The sequence below is a fragment of the Anopheles aquasalis genome, chromosome 2 (genome assembly GCF_943734665.1).
Source record: "Anopheles aquasalis chromosome 2, idAnoAquaMG_Q_19, whole genome shotgun sequence".
NCBI classification, from domain to species: domain Eukaryota; kingdom Metazoa; phylum Arthropoda; class Insecta; order Diptera; family Culicidae; genus Anopheles; species Anopheles aquasalis.
The window spans coordinates 84,840,647-84,863,146 of record NC_064877.1 but is presented as its reverse complement, the minus strand read 5'-3'; the positions used below and the strand labels follow the sequence as shown (position 1 = coordinate 84,863,146).

General features: G+C 46.7%; 1 protein-coding gene across 8 annotated transcripts in view; it reads right to left on the bottom strand.

The window, feature by feature from the left end:
* LOC126570353 (leupaxin) overlaps window positions 1-22,500 on the bottom strand; it is a 44,554-nt gene that overhangs the window by 8,402 nt on the left and 13,652 nt on the right. For 2 of the 8 annotated variants that reach the window (XM_050228059.1, XM_050228066.1), the window contains exons 1-7: window positions 22,079-22,211; window positions 17,269-17,489; window positions 8,063-8,214; window positions 6,437-6,647; window positions 6,230-6,359; window positions 6,029-6,132; window positions 5,360-5,451 (exon numbers count right to left, since the gene is read on the bottom strand). In XM_050228059.1, coding sequence (XP_050084016.1) covers window positions 5,360-5,451; window positions 6,029-6,132; window positions 6,230-6,359; window positions 6,437-6,647; window positions 8,063-8,214; window positions 17,269-17,356 — 777 coding nt within the window. In that variant the 5' untranslated portion in view covers window positions 17,357-17,489; window positions 22,079-22,211. Of the gene's footprint in view, window positions 1-5,359; window positions 5,452-6,028; window positions 6,133-6,229; window positions 6,360-6,436; window positions 6,648-8,062; window positions 8,215-8,339; window positions 8,485-9,986; window positions 10,214-12,135; window positions 12,151-12,556; window positions 12,666-15,387; window positions 15,817-17,268; window positions 17,490-22,078; window positions 22,212-22,500 lie in introns of those variants that run through there. The other 6 variants (XM_050228060.1, XM_050228062.1, XM_050228061.1 and 3 more) reach the window with 6 other exon arrangements.

Below are 22,500 nucleotides of genomic sequence, written 5' to 3'. Positions count from 1 at the left end.
AGAAAGCAACATCATTGGTATTGGTTGGTTGGCAGTTAGTTGCTTTAGCAAACTGAGTTTTTGCAGCTCATTTCCAACAATCTCGTTGATCAACATGAGTGAAAAACGAAAACAAACCGAACCGAAATGGAAAACAGGCCAAAAGGAGAGATCGATATCATCTCTCGAACGCATACGCACACGCATGAGATCGCTATCCACCCGAGAGCTACACACAATGTAGGATCCCTGTCTAGTTTCGGATGGTGAACATCAGATGGTGAGGATTGACAGAAGCAGAAGGTGTCGATCATGATTTTTGTGCGATTGGTTTAGCGGTGGGGGAAGCACCTTGTGAGTCCAATGGGGACTAATTTGTCATTTTTTAAAACACTCTCCATAAGCATCAGTGTGACTCATTCAACGAGTATCTTTCTGGGTAAAAGGCAAAGGAATAGTAGCACATTACTCCAATTACTCAAGATTCTCTTCATGTAGGAGTAGGAATTGGAATGGAGATGTTTTCGGTACCTTTCGAAAGGTTCTCCGATCGATTGAGATGGATCGTCGACGGTACTTTATAAGGAAGTTACCATTACCTGCTTCATGATTTATGATACTTTACAGAAGCTGAAAGGTAGCTCGTATATGGGTATTGAATAATTTGACGCAAAACTTTCAATGAAACTCGACACTCAAAACGAGACACTTGACCGCCTTGAACGTTTCTATTTTCGGGTGTGTGGCTGACCATGATTGATGGCATCTTTGATTTATGTATAAGCGATTTTTTATAGAGGAATTTAAACCCGCTTCTTTTTTCAATAATCTTCTTTGCGCTATAATCTTTGCGGATGTATTACATCTTAATTACAGAGTGAAAGATAGTACAAAAAACAAGTTAGCGAGTGAGAACGTAGAAGAAATTATCCACAATTATTAAAGCATTATGGTTTTACATCTTATCGAATCCAACAGTGAAAACCATCGATCGAGAACTGACAATCCAGCCAGCCACCGAGCACGTATGAGTCATTTGTTTGTGCGCAGCTTGTCCACTCGCGACAATGACTAGTGCCATATATAGAAGATCCAGCGCGCGATCTGAGATAACGTGTTCGGCTGGCGACCGATAAATTTGCTTTATTAACTGGAGATTCAAATGTATCATAAGAACAAGCGCGCTAGCGCGCGTCACCACTTGTGCGGTACGATCACGCGACGAGCTGCGGTTGTGGCGATTTGAGACGCAAGATCGCAGCCACGGTAATGCAACCGTCTAGGCATGCTTCGACGCGCTTCGGTAAGCCCGTGACAATATCACACCCAAGCAAGCGGTGTGTAAAGTAGCGAATTTATCGCGTAACTACTTAGCAACGCTGATAGGATGAGGTGTCGCTATACGAAGGAAAGTACCCTGTTTGGTGTCTTTTATGAAAACTTTTAGTGAAATTAGAAAACTATTTTGATTTTCCAACATTAATAAAAGTTGAATAATCTACTGTTGTTTTGTTAAATACTTTTTGTTCTTAGCTTCCATCTGTGGCAAACAGTTTAGCTCTTGAATGTGCACAACCAGGGTGGCGCTGTAGTGGCCACTCAACCGTTTCACTGAGACAACGTGACGCCACCATAGCTCCCTTTAGCCAACGTTCACGGTAATCAAGCTAAAGCGATGCGCAAAACGGGCGGATAACAACGGCCGCTTGCTGATGAGTGCAGTTATTGATTTGTAAAACATGATGTGCATCGTCCGCGACGCATCACCGTAAACGGGTGTCGATTACATGCCCGTGTGCATTGTAATACCGCACTGGGTAAACCCTTTTCTCGACTCAACAGTCATTACAATTGCATTTCAAGGTTTTGGCTTTGGAAACAATCGAATGATACAGAGCGCTAGGAACCGGATATGGTCCTTGCAAAGGACCACCAGCATGGCTGTGCACATCCAGCGATCGATTGACCTTCACCAGTGATGGAAAGGCCAGATTCCTGCCACGGTTCGTACCGAGTTGCATGCCAAACAACCATTTCCCTCAGCGTTAAGGAGGTGGCGCACACCGTACCACCGTGTGTTCACACCCTTTCCTGAAAACAGCGGCATTGGCATCGCTCCACGTAGTAGGGTGGCACCATGCGTGGCGTCGTATCACGATGGGCGAAAATGGATTTAATAAAAAGCGAACGGGTACGCCCGCCGACGCTTCCTGCAAATGACATCATTGGCCGGAATGTGTTCGCCATCCCGTTTACCCCGTTTGCCATGCCGTTAAATGAAAGCAATTTTGGGATATTTGAAATGTCGCTGGCAAATTTCATTCATGCTCCCAGTTGCTGTGCATGGGCTATGCAATGTCCTTCTCGGATCAACATAAAAAAATAAATTGTACAAGTTTGACGAGAACCAGTGGTGACACATGTTACTGTCACCGTTGTAATTCGATGCACGATGCACGGAGTCGTTCTCAATTACCATTACCGGTATGGTGCTTAGAAATAGAAACTTTGTACTTCCATGACAGGGACGATCGATGCGATCGAGGACTCGTAAACATACTTAAACTCCATGATCAATTGCATCGAACGCAGGCAGCGAGTGAACGCATCTCAACAACGCGTTCTGGTAGCACCTTTTATTAATTTACGCTCGATCACTTTTGCTCACGAAAGCAACAAATCATTCTCCGCTCTTTCTCGTGTATCATTATTATTTCCGAACGAGCCTGGTAATATGTGTTTCAATAAATTATTACCCGTCGACGACACTACTAACCTCATACCACGGTTGAGACGGCCGCCGAAGTGTCGTACCATGTTGGACCATGGCGGTTAATAAAATTAATATTACATTCACGCGAAGTAGACCACAAACGAGCGGCGGACAACGGTGTAAAGCCGGCGCTACACCCTCGCTGCTACACGTGCGATGTATTTCTTCTTCGCTACCTCGCCTAATGTGCTGCCCGTGGCGATGGTCATCTGACTACGACTAAACGCGAGAGAGAGCGAAGAGAAAAAAAATGTCTGCGAATGTGGCAACAAGGTCCCGATTAATAAATGAATTGCTAAATGACTGGTCCCTCTAGTTGGTCCTCGGAAAGGACCATCATAGCATTACGCATCCGTGGGGGAATTTGCCGGACCCGTAGACAAATGCACTAACCAAGAGATGATAAATCGAATAAATTTCAATTAAAATTCATTGGGATGTTGCAAAAGTGTTGAGCAACTTTGGTATCGCTGGGAGCACGAGGACAAGGAGTTTGTCTCTTGTTTTAGTACAGAAGGCAAGTCGTTATTCGAACTCCGTCGCGTTAGAATGACGAAAACCAAACTGAGCTGGCTTTGATGGTTGACGAAACCAAGAGAGTTTCCAAAAAACCTTGCGTCATGCGATTAGACAGAGGTTTGGGCCATTTGGTATGGCACCGAACAGAGAGCACCGTACCGAAAGTGTGCGCTAGGCACAACAAATGGCCTGACATTGGTAAATGACAGTTAAAAATATGCATGCGCCGTAATGACCGTCGCCTAATTTAAGAAAACACAACCTCACTCACACCGGAACTCGGAAGCTAGCAAAACATTGGCCAAACTGCTGCTCATTCTCTGCTTGTACGTGTGAGTCGACGGCAGGACGTCGCTTGGACTCGCTTGACTGGAATGGACCTCATACTCGCCAACCCTGGACGAACCATCGTTATACCATGAAAATGATTTATTTATATTCGATAGCATTTTGTACACAACAACTATTTTGCTGTTTCCCCCCACGGGCGTCGCCCACGTCATCCTGAAGTCATCACCTTCCATTGGCAACCCTTCCGCCCGTGTGCGTGTGGATATTCAAGGACAACAGGCATCTTGGAGGAAATAAATTTTCTCCGAAAAGAGGAGACTACATGCGCACAACTTCTGGTGATTTTAATGGGCCCAAACTACTCCATCAGCTGGCCCTCAAGACCAGACTTCGAAAAGAAGGTTTACTACCGCTTGTAAATGCGTAGAAACAGATGGATCGGTCGATCATCTCATATACTTTCTTAACGCTTACATTGAATTGAAAGAAATATTCTGATCGAAAATCTAGTACATTTTGTTTCTCATAAAGCCATATTTAATGAAAGGTTCCATAAACTTAGAACATTTGATAGTAAGGCAAAAGGCATTCAAGTAAAACCGACCCAAAACCACCAGGCTGTACTGATTTGGTGGCAAAAACGTATTCTCTGCCCACTTGCTGTCATCGACCGGAACGTTTTGAGTCCATTGATGGCGCACCGTAACCAACCAGTAATGTTGGAACATGCAAACGTAAATAAATCGAAAATAATCATGACAGCACCGCGCTGTGCTTGTGAAACAAACGAGATCCAAACGGTCATTTCTTTCGCAGCGACTGGTTGCCATTTTTACAGTCAATACATTTGGCCGTAGGCAAGTTTAACTTGGGATACGCACCACGGAGATTTTATTGCCTACAACGCCAAGCGATGCCAAGCTAAGCGGCTGCATCGTAAACTCCCATTTTCCCAGTGTATTTTTCATCTTGATACCGCAATTGAAACGTTCAGATTAGAGACATTAATAAAGCTAAGAGCTCCCAGGGTCGGGAGTACACTTTTCTCCACGTCAATCATACAGGATCCACTGTCGACACTGATTAAGATCCGTTTGGCAACAGCTCGGCACTTGTGGAGACAGCTTGGAGGGAAAATCGGAAAATAAATGTCAAACGATGATCGTCGCCCTTTTCTGCCACATGTAGAGTGTGCGTGCGAGTGTCAGTGTGTTTTACGCTCAAAAGAAGCCATTTATAATCACATTTAAACCTACGCTAGACTAAATGTAATGCTCCATTTTAGTTAACTCGAGATCGCTGTGGTGGTAATGAACCGCGCTTGTGTTGAACCTTGCTTTCGGTTTTGGCAACAGGTTAATAGTAGGAAAATGACGTCCGACAGCAATCTAACGCAACAATGTGGCTCGTGCCAGCGGTCATGCTGTCGGCAAAGCATTTCCACTGACGACAAGCGGCGGTCATAAAACTGTCACTACATGGAGACGACTAGAGTTTTAATATTGCGGCGCATGGTAGAACGATGGGATGCGAGACGACAGCACTTCGCAACTGTTACATCTGATAACTAGGTGACGGGTTGTTGGCCGTTTACCAGTTAAAGGCAACAACGTGGGACAGAATGTAGAAAGAGTCAAAGTTTTAAAGTGACGGGTGTTACAGCGAAGGAATCACATCAAAGAGAAAACTGTTTTACAAGATCTCCTTACTTAATATAACAAAAATTGCGCCCCTTGTTCTTTAAAACATAATCACTGCTGTTCTGTTCTAATTGAATATTTCAAAACGATATCCTACCTTGAAGTCCGACAGTGACGCCATCAAGTCGTCCAACTCCTTCGTTGCTGATGATGTGTGCGATTCATTCTGGGCCAGTTGTTGTTGATACACTGCAAGGGAAAGAACAAAAAAACAATAAGTGTGTCGTTAATTTTATTGCCAAAATAGGTAGCCATTCTAATTCGAACACGTGGTCGCCGTTACAATCACAACCAAAATCTATTATAGTTTACGAGACAGAATGATCGTAGAGCATATAGTATGGAATAGCAGACGAGAACACAGCCCGTAAAATCCTTTTAATCCTTTCGAACGTACAAAAAGGGCACGGTAGGCCCAAAACAAGGTGGAACGATGGAGGCGCCACAACGGGAGCATGGAAATCAAGGGATATCGCGCAAGTTATGCAATTCGAGCAGTTTGAAATTTTCGGGCAGTTTCCTCGAGCACGCTTTTCCCGGATTTTCCTCGGATCGGCGTGGTTTTAGGAAAAATGCAACCCACCGCTCTCAACCGGCGAATATTTGTATGCTTTCTTCTTACTTCCGAGGGCTGAGTTTTGAACGCAGCGGAGTTGTTTTAACGGTGGCGATTCCAAAAGAACCCAAGACCATAACGTATGGGAAGGGTGGGTTTAGCGAATAAGGAAGGAAATACGCCTGTAATGGTCGTAGAGAGCACACTTACTCTGATCCTGATAGTGTGCACTCGGTGTACCAGTGAGCTTCTCCGTCGTCGTTTCACGCACCGTTATCGTTACCTGACGGCCCGGATGGTTTGCATTTTGATTCCTAAAATAAACAGAACGGTGTTTACGGTTAGATCTAATGGTGGTAAAAGGTTGGAGCAACCAACGACATAAACTGCTCGCCCTGGTGACACACTTACCCATGCGGAACGGCATAAATTGGATTTGAATGGGCATTGCTCAGCTCGTCCAGCAGACTGTCCACCGATGGCCGCTTAATGGTATCGTTAATGGTGTAAGCTGGCGAGCTAACGATGGCGCTGCTAGGATCTGCAAGAGAGGAAAAGTGCAATCATTAGTGGAAGGATTCAAGCATGAACCAATCCGTGTTTGCATTGGTTACTTACGTTTGTCAGCCTGATTGCCATACCGGGCACTGCTCAGGTCCTGTAGCAGCGAATCCAGCTCCGATAAGTTACCGGAAGCCGAGGTTTGTAGCTTCTGCGGCGTGCTAGAGCGTGCGGTATGCGGAGTCGTAGCACGAGGCAAAGAGCCATTATATCCGTTGGTGGCCCGCGTGTCAGTCACTGTTTTTGCGGTGATATTTTGATACGTTTGCTGAAATAGAAAGAAAATATGTCTAATTATTCACGGGGTCTTCCATGGCAATCATTCCTTGATCTTATGCATCTTTTAAAAAAACGTTATTTTCAATAAACTACTTTCTCGAGCTAAACTCGAGTCAAACAAACATATTTAAATGAGACGAATGTACACAATTCCTCCACCAGCGTAAGACCCTTAATTCGCTTAATGAACCTTTGGGGCAGAAAACTCCACTACTGCGGTAAAGGGGTTGATCAAAAGATCACTTTTTGGAGCGCATCCAATCGGCCGTCACTGGTGACGGATTTATTTGACCGCGTGTCCGTCAGCGGTGTTGTCGGTGCCTTTGAATAAAATGTTCGTGCTAGACTCGCACCACATTTCAAGTGAGTGTACGGCCGGTGTGTAGCGGTGAGCGAAAATGCAGACGTCTAGACCAAGTGCACTAATTTGCTGACGCGATAAAGGTAAACAGTTTGCGTCAAGACATTTTGAGATAAAAACAGCAGACGTGCGCCTTGCATCTCATATCTTATTACGAATCCTATTGCCTATTCATGTTGCTTCTACGAAAGCTCCCTACATTTAAGTGGAATTGAATCACTTGAAATGTCGCAATTTAGTTCAGGGAGTTTCCTGCCGGCAAACCCCACATTGGACGATGTTCGTGGATTTTTCACGAACGTAGCGTCAATGGGCACCTTTGGTGAATCATCTTCCATGAATCATCTAGCTTATCTTCCATTTCTAAAAAGAATGTCCCTAGCAGCAGCCCCAACATCATCCGTATGAGCTGATTGTGGCTGCATCGTTCTCTGTGGCGCCGGTTGCGAACACGTGCACTCGATGATGTTCGATGCAACTGCATATTGTCATCCAAATAAACAATCACTCGACGCCATTCGCAGAACGCACGACACACCACCACAACGGTGCAACGGGGTTAAAGTAACAAAAGTCCACCACACTACTGTCCGCCAATTGCGAACTGTCTTCTTCCCGTCTCGTGTGCATCACAAAGCAGTTACCGCGAACTCGTTGTAAGTACGGTACCAGAGACGCAGCATTCGAAGAGTCATCCCGTCGGCGATGCATCGGCTTGCATTTGCGCACAGCGCTCTCGCTACCCCTTTTTTGCGGTCGCCGCACGGCTCACGGTCACGAGTGTCTCTCTCTCTCTCTCTTTCGGCAAGCGCTGTAACCAAATGCCGTTGCAATTGCACTCATACTGCGCTGAGCAATGCACATGCGAGAACGTCGCTGACGCTGAGAGAACGTTTCAGCTACAGAGAGCCGGCAGTGCAAGTCACCACCAGAAGGAGCATCTCTGGTATCAACTGTTTCGCTTTCAGCCCAACACACCACCCTACTTGTGATACTATTCTCTTGTTAAATCGAACCTTTCCTCGGTAAAACACCTCACTTACCTGATTGGGACTAGCGTGTTGTTGCTGCTGCGCCTGCTGCTGCTTGTTGCGCACACCGTTTAAGCTGCCGTACCCGGGTACGGACGATCCACCGCCACCACCATGCTGATTATGGCCGGGAACCGTATTCTGAAGGTCAGCTAATAGTGCGTCTAGAAAAGGGGGGAAAAACATAGAGATAAAGATAAGTAATGGGTCCATAAAGTAACCAACGCAGCTCGTATTTCTAACCCTACATCCCACCCACGGAATGACCGGCATACGATCGTGGCCATACCGAGAAAATCTTGGCAATTCTCCTGCACACTTTCGTAGGTAAGTTTCTCCATTCGGCGATGTTGTGGAACACTTTTAAAAAAACTCCCTTAACTTAACCCCTTTTCAACACCCCCGGACAAGCGAATACCAAGCGTGAAAGAGCGCAGTGGAGCCGGATGACACGCAAAGGCCGCAGATTCTGATTCACTTCTCCAGCTGACAGCAGCTGCCGCAAGACTAAGCGCCCCACTCAAACGGTTTTGCACACTTGGCACGCGTGCTATTCGCGCGGAGCAATTCTTTCTGGAGCACACAGGGAAAAGGCGAAAAAGGGACGTCCATCGGTACCGCGCGCACCCGAGCGCTCCACCAATGTGCTTCGTCGTCAAATTGCTCGCCACCGTACCGTACTCCACTACTACACACCAAGCCCTCTTCCTCCCGGTGGGGGGCGGGTTGGTGTGAGCATAAACAAGCCAGTAAGCAAGAGCAAATGGAAGATGTTGCGATGCGCATTCCGGCCAGATTCGTCATCGGTAAGCACGGTGATGATGATGGGGCACGGGATTGGGAAGCACGGGGGCTTTTGCACGTGGTGGTCAACGGTAGTTTTCGTGAATGAAAGTTGGCGCTCTCGTTGGCCTTCTAGGGAAGCCTGGAACACACCGCCGATGGCGTGGTACTGTGTGTCTTTGTGAGAGGGAGCAGGCACCATCGTATCGCGAGAAGGTGGCCCGCATGTCATCGTCAAAGATGGTAAGCCGTGGCCGCGGGCCGGTGGTTCGCGATGAAGATACGGGACGCGAGGTGTCAAGATAACCCGCGGCCGGTTGCTTCGCTGGCTGATAAGTGTAAACAGTTGAACGGTTTATTAACACATCGGCGTCGTTTCTTAGCGAGAACGAAGCGTTGCACGCAACGTTTTTGTTTTCTTTTTGTAGATTAAATGGTTTAACGAAAGTGTACGAAGTAGTTAAAAATTATGTATAAAAGAATGAGTCGAATGTCGCTCCATAACTTTCTTATGCTAATGACCACGAAAAGGGATCGTATTCATGACTAATGATTGCCGTCAAGCTAAGAAAACATTAGATACCCATTTTCCAACTCTAGATCCTCCAAATGCCATGATTATAAATTTGAAAACAACCTGTATGAACCTCCAAATGGACACGCCACACATGATAGAGACGGTTTCCCTTCTAGAGAGCATAACCTCGATTCGGAAGATCCGTTTTCGTTTTCCAGCCGTTGCATTGCGAAACTCACGGAGTGCAGTGCATCTTGCCGTCCGTCGGACCGATCAACTCGAAATGAGAATAGTGTGTCACCGAAGAGGAGTCTATTAATATCGCCGGACAGATCGTCGCAGTATCTCGATGTGAGACAGGGGCGATGCAATTTAAAACCCATCGACACGCATGGACGGTGGCAGTGGCTCCCATCACCCTCTTCCCTTGGTGTGGACTTCAAACTCATTTATTCTCCATTTTCTACGGGGAATAGATGGATGAAGTGATGGCATACATATTGCCGGACGTCCTATCTGGCCTCCAGATATCATCCCATGAGCTCTATCACCTGTTGTCACTCTCTAGACTTTCTCCATTATTGTTTTGATATTTTTAAATTTCTCACACGCCCGAAAACCATTCGACGCACTTACCCAAATAATCTTCGAAACCTTCCGCCCGACCAACGATTCCTTTCGTCGGTGTGGTACGCGACATCTTCGACGCCATCGTACACTGGCGCCGGAGGAGCGAGCTCGCTTTATTGAGTTTTTTAGAGTCGATGTTTCAATCACTTTGTCCACTATCTACCCAACACACAAGCACACACTATCTCCGTGCAATTACTTCATTTTCTTTTATCTAAAAAATAATGTTCTGTCTATCGAAAAGTAGCTTATTCGTTTGAGACCGTCTGGTGAAGCTGAAGTGCGAGAACTCCACCTCAAAGATGCATCTATCTTCGTAGGACATCTAGCGCGTCATGTGACAGTAGCGAAGCCCTGGGTGGGTTTGTACAAACCCACAGCCACTTTCCGGAATTTTTATGATACCGTCTCCACCAGCAATAACCACGCGCATCAGCATTGGTTAGCGACCATGGTTGGCAATTTTATGGGAGCTCGACGGTTAATTTTCACACCCCAGCCAGCCAGATGAGTCGTGAAAGATACGAAACATCAAATTGCAATCAATGAAGAACGAGAATGTATAGAGACGCCACAAGCGGCATGCAGCAGGCCAGACGTCGCCCCAATGGGGAAGATGATCTTAACGAGACGAGAGATCATTTTTGAACGCGATCATAAAACATGTTTCGTTCGCTCGCGGGATCGCATGTTGCTGTTGGGCGTTTCAACTACAGAAAAGGTTTACTAAGATCTCTCTCTACTCTTGAAAAAAGTAAGAATTTTATGATAATAATGTTTACTCGAAAATTAAAACCAAACCATCTACTGGCCACTAGCAGTTGCTCCGGCACGCGAGACACACACCGAATACTAATTACCGGTACGCGGTGAGGCGCGTGCCAAGAAAACCATTCCGCCTTATCGTGCTTTTTCGTTTGCTTCTCGTGTTTTCTTCAAAATTATTTTTAGCTATTCAACCGGCTATGCGGCTCGGCTCGAGATCGAGAGAGGTGGTAGAGGTCGCGCACTGCTCTGCCACCGGTGGTAGCGCAAACAAAGCTGACCTTCGACCATGGTAAGCAAACGGTGCACAAGCATACAACAACTGTCGATTCGCTGTGCCTCAGATGCTGAGAGGAAAGTATTGATCGGCATAGAACCGTTCAGATGGTACGCTATTGGCGAAAAATGGAATGGAACGAGTGTGTTCTGCTTTTTGGCTAGCAAGCGAAACCAGAAACGAGTGGAGTGCGAGCAATGTGTTACATTATTATCGCGAATTATCGCAACTCGCGTTATGAGAGGCAGAACCTTAATAATTTCCACACTTTTCAACAACGATATCGGATCGTGCTTTCTTGTTGTCTTCAAAAATAGATTCACATGGGAACATGGGCCATGGGCTAATCGTCGTGAGTGAGGATCGATCACTTCCGCCGAACTCGGCAGCTTGTGTTGAAATCGAATCACGAGGGTCACGAGAACCGAGAGTACGAGGGGAAGCGCGTCTGCCACACATCCGTGGCGGCCATACCATAACCCTCAATGCCAACTATGTTACACCGAGTCTCTGCGAATATGTGATCTTCGGAGACGGCAGAGTCTGCGCCCCAGCCAAACCCAACGGCATCCATAAACATAAACAAAATCCACCGAAGCGCGGCCAATGTTTTCGTCTGAGTGCCACACCATTAAAGAAACTCTTCTCAGGGGACGAATCCGATGAAGATCCCATCATCTCAAGCAACAATCATCGAACAATCGGGTTTGGGTTGGGTCTCTGTTTTTCTGTGGCATCAATGTGGATTCTTCGACGTGACCTCGCGGCGCCCGGTTGTCACCGAGAGCTGACGCATTGCATTCAACACTCAGTCCTCACTGAGACTCGCTGTACTTCCACCACACATGTGTCATGCCTGAATGGACACACGAATAAGCTACTATTCAATTGGAATCTATTTTCTTGAAAAAAGATCACTCAAGACAGCGACGACGCGACGGTGATGAGTAAACGGGTGAAGGTTGACTTTTCTTGGCTTCAGCTTCATATCCCGCGCCGTTTTCTGAGCAAACATGCTGTCTTCTCGGCTGACCAAACGGCGCTCCGTCTACTCGCGGGTGTTTGTGTGTTTGTGGGGCTATAAATATTTCTTTTTGAAAAAAAAACAACCACGAAACCAAAACCGAAAACGAGTTCTCGCAAGGGATTTCCGTCGCCGTTCACTGTCCTTTCTCACTGCTCGCTGCCAACTCAACAAAACAGTCGCGACTGACGCGACTGACACTTGCACACCCGCGCACGAACATCGAATGGAAACTGGCTACTGGCGTCACCACCAAGTCTACTAACTGACCACGGGCGTTTGTCTCGGAGGATTATGGCAGCTTGAGGATAACGAACCGTCGCCAAACACTAAGCACTGCGCTGGTGCTGCCACGAGTGTTGGGAATTATGGTTTCAACACTCAAAGTTACAGACAAAATGCAACACTTCCACCACTAACTCGTTGCCAATAGATGTTATCAGTGACGAAAAACAAAACGATTTTTTCCCGTTTTTAAGGTGCGATAAAAAAACTCATCGTTTCACACACCAGCACAACGAAGACTGACGCAGGTGCGAGCGAGATTCTAGTGGCGCCTGTTTCGCGGCACGGTACATGCGTCTAATGGTGGTGGGTGATCCGCCACCGATCACTCTGCAGATCGTACTGCGATCCCTCGAGATGGCACCAGGGTGGCATGGTATCTCCGCTCAGCGGCCAACCGCGGCTCAAGGCAAGCCGCATGCATAGAGCGAGCTAAGAGAGCGTCGGCCACCCGACCAGAGCTCCACCCGGCGAGAGCGAGTTGTGCAGCATCACAAACGCACCGCAGATTAGATGGTGGTGAGCACCGTCAACACGTCTTTGGGGACGGTGACGTTGCGAGATCGCGAGCAGGCGAAGATACGAATACAGGTGTTCAGTAGTAGTAGCAGCATCCATTCGGTACGCCACGATACTAATCCTAACGACGCTGATCGCGAGAGCAAGATTGCGATCGTGGTTGGCGCTCCGGCGCGACAAAATGTTGTCGCGGAGGCCTGTTCGGTTGTAACCGTTCATGTCTCGTAGTGGACAAGATACGAACACGTTCACAGTGAGCCACATGGTTGCGGAATTCGAAACAAATACTTTTTTCGCTTGGCTAGTGTGAAGACATTTACAGACAAGAAACTCCAAGCATTATCTCTCTGTAATGCTCTCATGCTTATCGGTATCACGTAGAAATTCGTTTATCTCGTGAATACCATTCGAACAAAAGATAGTACAAGGTGTGATCTGATGTGCATTTGTTTCTGTAACATCCTAAGGTGCTGCTAATGATTGTTCAATAGGTGACATCAGATGGTAGCCATCGAAGAGATGATTTCTTTACAAATATGGTCACCCCAAACCGTAAACTATCGAATCACTATACGATCGCATAGCTGCCTTCCACAAAGATAGTAGTAATGCGAAAACCAGTTGAGATTGGAAATCTACCGGATAGCCCCCAGCTGAAGCTGTTTCAACCAAATTTGGACAAAAAAAAAATACATGAGTGATGTCATGGGGTTTGTATGTTTTATGCATTATTGGACCAAGCGAATACCCACGCTACGCTACTAAATCACGTTTGCAAGCCACTTCATTTTGCCATTCATGCCACATTCGAAAATTTTAACCATGCTTTTTGGTTTTCTAATTATGATAACATACAGCATGTTTTTTAACCTTAAATATTTGTTGTAAATTAGTCAGCATACTGTTGTGAATTATGTTGATATCGGAAATGTTACCGTGTTAATTATGCCCAAAAGAAAGTGAAATATTTGTACAGCAACGATTGTGTTTTTGGTGAGATTTTTTACTACCAACATTAATATTTATGCTGCAGTCCAAACAGAACTGACCTGTGGAGTATCGAAACGGTTCCACTCACGCTGATTCAAATTTATCGATACATTTATTTTTATTAATACCTCCCCCATTCCGTTGCGAGACACGCTTTTTTATGTCTGGACGAATGCGATTTATTGAACGCCTCCGCCCGACACGTGTATCAGCAGTAAACACGTTGGTATAGCATGTGACTAAGAATTCGCTTAACCAATCGCGCACACAATATGGATGTATTTTTTTTATCTTTCCTATAACCTCTTCCAAAGAAATAGTTCTAAAGGAATTTTGGGAGGAGGAAGGTGAACATCTGGCGTTACACTCACGTTCTCAAGCGAACGAGAACGAGCGCCAGTGACATTCTGTGCAGAAAAACACAAAAAAACAATGTCAGCAGAAAAGAGCTCGAGTGCGTGCGTAAAGAAATGCGTAACGAAAGGCAGCATTTGAAGGCTCTCGGATACTGTGTCCCTCAGCTGTGAGCCTCACTTCACATTCTGCTGCAGGAAGTCGTTGTTTTGTTAGTCTGCGTCCTCGAAAACAATACCTCCAATGACATTACGAAGGATGAGACATCGAAATGCAGATAATGAGAGTAAGTAGCGAATGACTGGACCACTCCACGTCCAATCGCCGTCATAACTTATTCTGCAGATGTGCTGCTTGCTCCATGGCAGAGCATTAAACTTTCAAGGTTACTTATGCGTAAGATAGACATCGCTTGTGCCCTCTCGAGACTGATTCTATATCTCACGGTATCGGACGAAATTGCCCTTTGCCAACCCTCAAGGGCCACGTCTTTCAACACGCGCCTCTCTCGCTCAAGACTCAATCAGCAACATACAACACACTCGGTTGCAGTTTGACAGACACCCACGGAATGAATGGGTTGCTTATTTTAAATACAACACCTCACTGCTGTAGGCGACGTCAATGACGATCACGGACCGATAATCGATTCAACTTCCGCTGGTGCGAAAGAAAATATTGCTTCCGAACACAAGAGCTACAGGTAGGCAAGACGATCGAATAAGGCAACAGCGTTGCTCTCTGATGGCGGTCGAAATCGGGTTGCGGCATTAAAAATGAATTTAAAAAAAATCCTCGCGCTTTATCCCGCGTGTTTGGAATGCTAAAAATAACCCCTGACTTGCGACTGTTGCAATCCAATGAACGATTTCTTCTGTCGCTGTCTCGTAACCAAAAGAAACCGAATCGAAATCTGAAAACATTCTCCTGACCAATTGATCAGATCCTTTCCTCCATGCCGTCCGTGAGTATGCTTCATTGGCTCGCAGCTGGAATGCTGCAGGGCGAAGAGAGTAGATAGGAAGATATGATCGGGGCCACATCGGCGGCCGTCTACGCGATCTCGATTCTCAAGTTCACCACCTACTCCCGACGGGGACGATCTGGTTTCTGGTACTATCAACACCATTTCCAGTGACGTCATAAAAACCTGTTCTAGAAACAGATGATCAAACCTCTTTGATCCAACTTACCAGTCATACTGCTTGCCTTGCACGATCAGCTAAACGGCGGGAAACTAATTGACTCTGGAACAAAATACGCTCTACTTTTCAATTCAAGCTGAATGCGTTGATGTACAGCACTGACTGCAATGCAGGTTCTTCACAAAAGATTAGCTAAACACCAAACGACTGAATCTCTTCACTTGTTTTTTAATGAAAATTGCCCCTTTTCACCTCCAGCAAACGATTTTCACCCGTCAATAATGTTTGCCGACAACGCTTGTGGCCAGAAAACGGGCTTTTCCAAACATTTGGTCCCCCAACACGTAACACTCGCTGTCAGCCTGTCAACCACCGCGAGCTCGCACCGAACAATACGCTGCTGCGTACGCAAAACAGCGCCTACAATTTATCGAACAACACAGCACGGTTTTGTAACGTACAATAAGTACTACACTTATGTTGTTAAAAGTCGGTAACTAATTAACAAACGACATCAGCAGACACTAATCCCCGGGAATTGCGTCCTGCAAACGAAACGCGTCTTTGCTGAGCCTGAGCAACGGACGATGATTCAATGAATACTAAATCAAATCCGTTCGTCCGCCAAACCGATTGAAGCACTGGGGCGGCGGCTGGGTCAGTGACGGCGGACCTCTTGAGGGTAGCCGCGCGATTCGTTCGCGAGTGATCGCTGGGTTGATGTTGTGGACACCACTACCAGCGTAAAGCGGCCGCGTGTCCGGGTGGTTTGGGCCGAGACAGGAGGGCATGGCGTGCGTGAGGATCATGAACGCACTTGCGAGGGGTCTGTGGAGTTCCCTGGCGCAGTCACGCAGAGAAAGGCCCCTGGAGAGCTGGAGAGTGACTGGATTATCTGCGCTTTGGAGCAGCATGAACACGCGATCCGCGATCATAATCCAAGAAAGACGCACGATCGTCCCGTGCAGAAGCCGCGAAGTGCAGCAACCAGGGTAGCGGATGCGCGAATCGCTGTTACAGATTGACGGTGATGAATATTTCTGAAATTAATTCCAAAACCACAAGTTCGGCGAAGGAAACATGTGTCCTGAATGGTTCAAATGATGATTGATTCAACTCCTTAAGTTCAAGCTTAGCGCAGCATAAGTAACGTTGACATAATCGATCATCAATGATAACATGCTGCTTTCAAACTGTTCAAAGTAAACTTGATGCAATTGAATTCAACTTTATCGAAGGGGCAAACAAGTCGCGTAGCATAGAAATCAACTGCCACCCAAAGGGTTAAACTGAGTGGCCACGGTTGAATGTAAACAAAACGGAAGAATTCATTGGATCGATTACCAACACCTCACCCCTTTCGAGCGATCGGCGCCGGCGCAATCCAACTACCGATCGAATGCTAAACTGGCTGGCGACTGTTCGATGACGTAGTCGCAGCCATTCTCGACTGACCTTAGTACCACCCCCCATCCGGTCTTCGGTGGGTGTTTAACTGATTGTGTTGTGCACAAATCACAGCCAGGGGAACGATCGATTGGTGTGCGTGCGCACGTACGATCGAAGAGGTAGTTGATGACATCATCCTGGCGTCATTCATAAAGCGAAGACCGAGCGATCGAAGAACGCACGGGGGGAAGACTCCATGAAACCCACGCGCATCGTCAGAGACAGAGAACGCTTTCCAGTCGTTCTTGGAGGCAAAAGCTTCTCGACCCGTTCTTCCAGCGCAATTAGCACCATCTGTTGACGAATTCGAGCAAGCTCTTGGAGAGAACGATTCTTACGAGAGAAATGTGATCCTCACATCTTAAAAGTATTCTTTTTAACTATTTAACTTCTATGTGATTTTATATAAGATTTAACAACCCTCCATTTCCTTCAGATTAGTAGCATCAAACACGAGAACTGAGGCTGGTTTTTACTTACATCCTGGTGCAATGCCACGCTCTCTCAGCGTGCATCTGTACGGTTGACGCGCTCCAGGATCAAACTTCCCGTAGCACGTCCGATCCATGGCGAGTCCTGGAGTATACTTGATGAACTGGAATCATGCGACTAAACTCATACTAAAGACGACGACACTTTTCGAAAACCCCACGAACGATGTAATCCGTTTCAATTGCAACACACTTATTCTCACGGGCACTCTTTTGGAATTTGAATTTGGTTCACGAAGATAAAAAATAAGGAGAATAGTTAAACTTAATGCACTTGAAGACACGGAGAAGACGCGAATTACTAGATAGCAAACATAACGCAGGCGAAGGGACACGCGGAACGATGCGACCGACGGTTCGCGGATGAAAAATGATCCTTCCAAGACACTAATTTACGCACAGCTGGTAGCGTGAACACACCAGCCATCCAGCCAGCCCACCATCCACCAAATGGGTGATCTCGAGGCGGCCAACGCTTTATTTACCATAAATTATGTCCCTAGAGAAACCGCCATTCCGAAATTTCCACGCACACAGCCCCTCGGTTTCTTGTAGATCTCTTAGGGCATAGGTCAGGAGTGAGCAGCATCCAGGAAAATGTTTTCATTTCGTTTTTCGGACGAGAGTTTTTTTAGGGAAAGCAGAGGGAACCCCCAACAGTAGCGTTCCGATTAGAAGTATAGTTTGTTTGGAGTTGGTGAAGAATTTGGTTGAAAAGTGACACCCACGGCCTTGGTGGGAGCGCAAGAACCGCCTGTGCCACCACCCGATCCATAATGAAAAACGGAAAGCGAACAGTGGAAAGTCATGCTGCGGGATTACGAGTGAGTTCGGGGGTTCCTTTTTTTCTCGCAAGCAAAACCAACGAAAAAAACAAACCGGCAATTCGGTGAAGAAAACCACAGAACAAATGTAACATTAGCTCGCGAAATTGAAACGTTGGCTGACGCAGAATTAGGTGAGAACCGGTGGCGGGTTCTCTAAAAATAAAAAAAATATTCCTAGACACACGCACCCGCCACACGATCCGTACTGTGGCCGTTGTTTGCCATGCCCTTTGGACAGAAAGGAAAAAAGAAAATGTTCTAAAAAACTGGCTTTCATGATTAATGAAAACACGTGGGATCAATATGTAGCGTGACTAAGCGTAGGGCACGTTATGGATAAGGCGCAGCGCGCTGCTCAGAAATAGTCTGTTGGCCAATAAAAACAAATGAACTCATCGCCACCACACCCTCAGTCTCTCCTCAGAGTGCAGAGTATCTGCCACACCCGAAGAATTTTCAAATCAATCAAACCTTTAAAAAAATGGTCGCGTACGATCGACGGTGATGATCACTGTGATTATGTTCACGATGCCACCCCACCGGGAAGAAAGAGTGATGACGATCGCACAGTCCTAATCGAACACAACGGCACGTAGGAGGGAAAACACTTGACACTTGTTGGAATAGGATCACGAGCGACTCACAACCACCCCCCAGTTCAATCAACGAGGCCAGCGAGCTCCGAAGAAAATTGATACCCTTCTGTCCATCGATCCCCGATCATGGGGAGTCTAATTAATGAATTGTTGGACACAGTTGTCGCTTGCTGCTACTGCCAGTTACGGTGAAGAAATCGCCCCCCGGGGGGGAAGGTTCTTCAATTCCGTCCGATCGCTGCCGTGCACTATTATGTTTGTAAACACATGTCCTGTTTCCCCGGCAGCACGGCAGTCTATGATTTCATCACTCGACCGGACCGGAGACCGCCCGAAATCTGCCCGATAAATCCGACGGAAATGCGCCTTTTTCCGGCACTGCATGCGCCACGACGATCGGGCAACGACCACGCCGGGGAGATCACAAATGTGTGACACAATTTTCAGGTTTTCATTTCATTTCAGCAGCAAGCGGGTGCGCGGGTGCAATAAACACCAGCACCACCACCACCACTGTGACAGTGAACATTTTGTGACGAATTCCCTACTGAGTAGCGATGATCGCGATTAAGCAGCACGAACCAGAACCAGAACGAGAAAACCGAAAAAAAATAATCATAAAATAAATCTACACCAACCACTTGTCGTCACCATCGCCGCCGCGGTGGGATCATCTTCGAACACAACGGGGAATGTCACAGAACGCCACGGGTGCATGTGTTTTTTCGTGCGCCACAGGCCCCGCGAGTGAGAATGTTTCATTCAAGACCCCAATTGGAACCAGACACAACCACACCATACTACTCTCCAAAGTATTGTGGATCGTACGACCGATCGAATGCACACCCCGGCCTGGGGGGATGCAGGGATCAAGTCCGGATCAGTAGTGCCGGCCGTCAGACGGACAAGTGTGGGCCTTTCGGTTAACATCTGGGACCGGACCTCGAGCGTGTCTCAAATGGCGGCACAATGGAGCAAATGTTTCATCGGAAATCGATGATTATTTTTAAATCTCGATTCACTGGACTGTTCTAAAATGTGTTTGTGGTATTGTCCGGGAGGTGTATCCACCCTTTCTTAATGCAAAAAATATGCTTATATTTGCTTGAATTTATTAAAATGAATAGGATTTTTGAGAAAATTTCATTCCACAGACCAGAAAATTACCAAAATATAAAATATCTACAGGATCGTTAATTAAATTTTATTCAAAGATGAATAAAGTGCCAACATTATGGCCACCGCGACGCAGAAATCCATCTGTGTTACTCTAGTGGCCAGTGAAAATCTTATACTCGCGCGTTTTGATGAGGGCGGTTTTCCTTGTTCTGCGATCGCCTGCACGTAAAGGAAATCGGCAACGGCCTCGGTTACTACACTCCCCGTCACAAGGTGGGTGTCTAACGCACCCATGACGGATTGGAGGGAACGAACATTTCACCTCACCGTTGCGTTGCCCACTGTTGCTGCACGATTGGGAGCAGCACCGTGTGGCGCCCCCAGTCGAGGGTTCTGTCACAATTTGTGAAATTTAAAATAAAATCTGTCCGCCCAAGACCGGCGAACGGACGCACGGTCGTCCACGCTAGAGCCGTGACCGGACGCCACGCGATACGTCTAGCCGGTGCATGTTCCTCCGGCCATACCGAGCCAATCCAATCCAAGTGGGATGCCAGCGTGCGGTAGAGCGGCCCAGATTGAGCAGTAGTCGTCGAAATGACCGTTTTATAGTTCTGGTGACCAGAGGGCGGAAAGTACCAGACACGCTCGCCCGTCGTCCGAGTAGTCTCGGAAGGAGCAACTAGCCTGCTAAGATTTGGTGCACTGCAAAAGTGCAATTGAAGGTAAGACAACCTTTGGCTCCTCTGTACACGTTGGCGGTGCATTGAATGGTCTGCTCATGTCTTTCGTCCGGTGACGGTTCTCCTTTTGTGTTAATGTTTTATTGCCAATAAAATGAATAAATAAAGGTATATGCTTTTGATAGATGTTTGAAAAGCCAGTACAATTGTATTAATTGATTACCAAGCCATGGATTAATGCTAAGACTAAAGCATAGCAAACATAGAAGCTGGCCTTTAACAACCAAGAGTGTCATGAGGTTAAAAGAATGGAAAAAATGTTTTTAAAACATAAATTACACTAATAAGTCATTAAATGTGTGTCATTTGCGACAAATTAATTTATATTTCTAGAGTATTCGCTTCAAGCGATAGCATGCTTCTGGTACAATCGCGTAGAGCGCTCATGAGTCGCCGGCAATCAGCACGAATGTCGCCACCGTTTTGTTATCAACTTGTGCCATTTTTGACTTTTATTAGAACTCTGCTCAGTAGCAATTGCACACAAGAAGCAAAGGCCACGGCATCAGTAGACCAAGAAGTAGATTAAAGAGGGAAAGTTAGAAAAAAAACATTTTGAAATGGTTCCTTCGCCATCAAAAAACATTCCCATCCATGTCCTAATCATATTCAGTTTAGCAAGCGATCTCCGTTTTCAAATGTCTTCCTCTTCCAATGTTGTTCAAATGGCTTTCTCTCTTTGCTGATCACATTCACAATACATCCGAGCCCAGCAGAATATTAGATACTAACCGTTTCCAAACACCCGCCACTCTAATCATAGCGCGGTGTTATCTCATCTGCATTTGTTTATCAAACATGGCAACGAACGAATATCAACAAAGTAACGCATACCGGCAGAACGAACGGAGCCCGGACACATTCGATACCACGTTTATTAGCTATCGTTCCGCGGCAGGGACCACCAACGCTCGCGATAACACGAGTAAGGGAGCATGGCCGGTCCGTCCCTGTGGCGTTCTCACTGGGGCACCGTCATCATCGACGACTCACATAGTGCATAGTGCTATTCCACTAAAAATAAATCACAAAAAAACTATTCACAAACGGTCAGGAAGACAGACGAACGCACTGTGGCCGGCGGAGCACATGATGATCTCCTCACTACTAAACTACAACTAGGAGCGGAGATGGAGGAGCCAAAAGTCATAAAGAAAAACCAAACTGAAAATAAATTAACCCGTAAATCATGCTACAGCAGCACTACCACTACTCCTGCTGCTAGTGGTAACTGGGAGGGGTTCGTTTAAGAATCGTGATTCCGGAATTACGATAAAGCGCGTTGCCGTGAACGCTTTACCAGCACGTGAAACGGTGATGCTCATCTATCGACCGTTGGTACACCGGATCGATCCGGAAGTTGATGGCGGTGCCGGTGGCCACGAAAATAAACAAATGTGACATCACTACACTGACCGATATTGACACACCGATTAAGCGGTTCCAGATCGTTCGATACCGTTCGATTCAAACCCCAGGGAAGCACGAAACAGCATAAACGTCGTCGTCGTTACCGTAAGTCCGGTTTTTTGGGTTTCCCTTCTGAACGTTGCAACCTGTCGCCGTGAGCGGGTTGTAGCTGTGACTTTACGAAAACAATCGTCTCCGACACGCGACTCGCCACTACTAGGAATCACTCGTTCCCGCCCGGACCAACGATGGCGACTGACTGACTGACGATGGCTGGTCGGTTGGTTGGTTCGCTGACTGGCTGGCTGGTTGGCTGGTGGTCAAGACACACAAGATCTCAGCGCGTTGCGTCCGTGCGACGGAATTTTCATTAATTCATCCGTTCCGTCGCGATGGCCCACGAACGCGCGACCACGATGTGCTCGAAGCGGCTCATTATCTCCGTTCTCGCGCTCTCGCCGCACCCGATACGCTGTGACAATGTGTGTTCGTCGCGTTCCTGCTGCCGTCTACCGAATTAATCCCA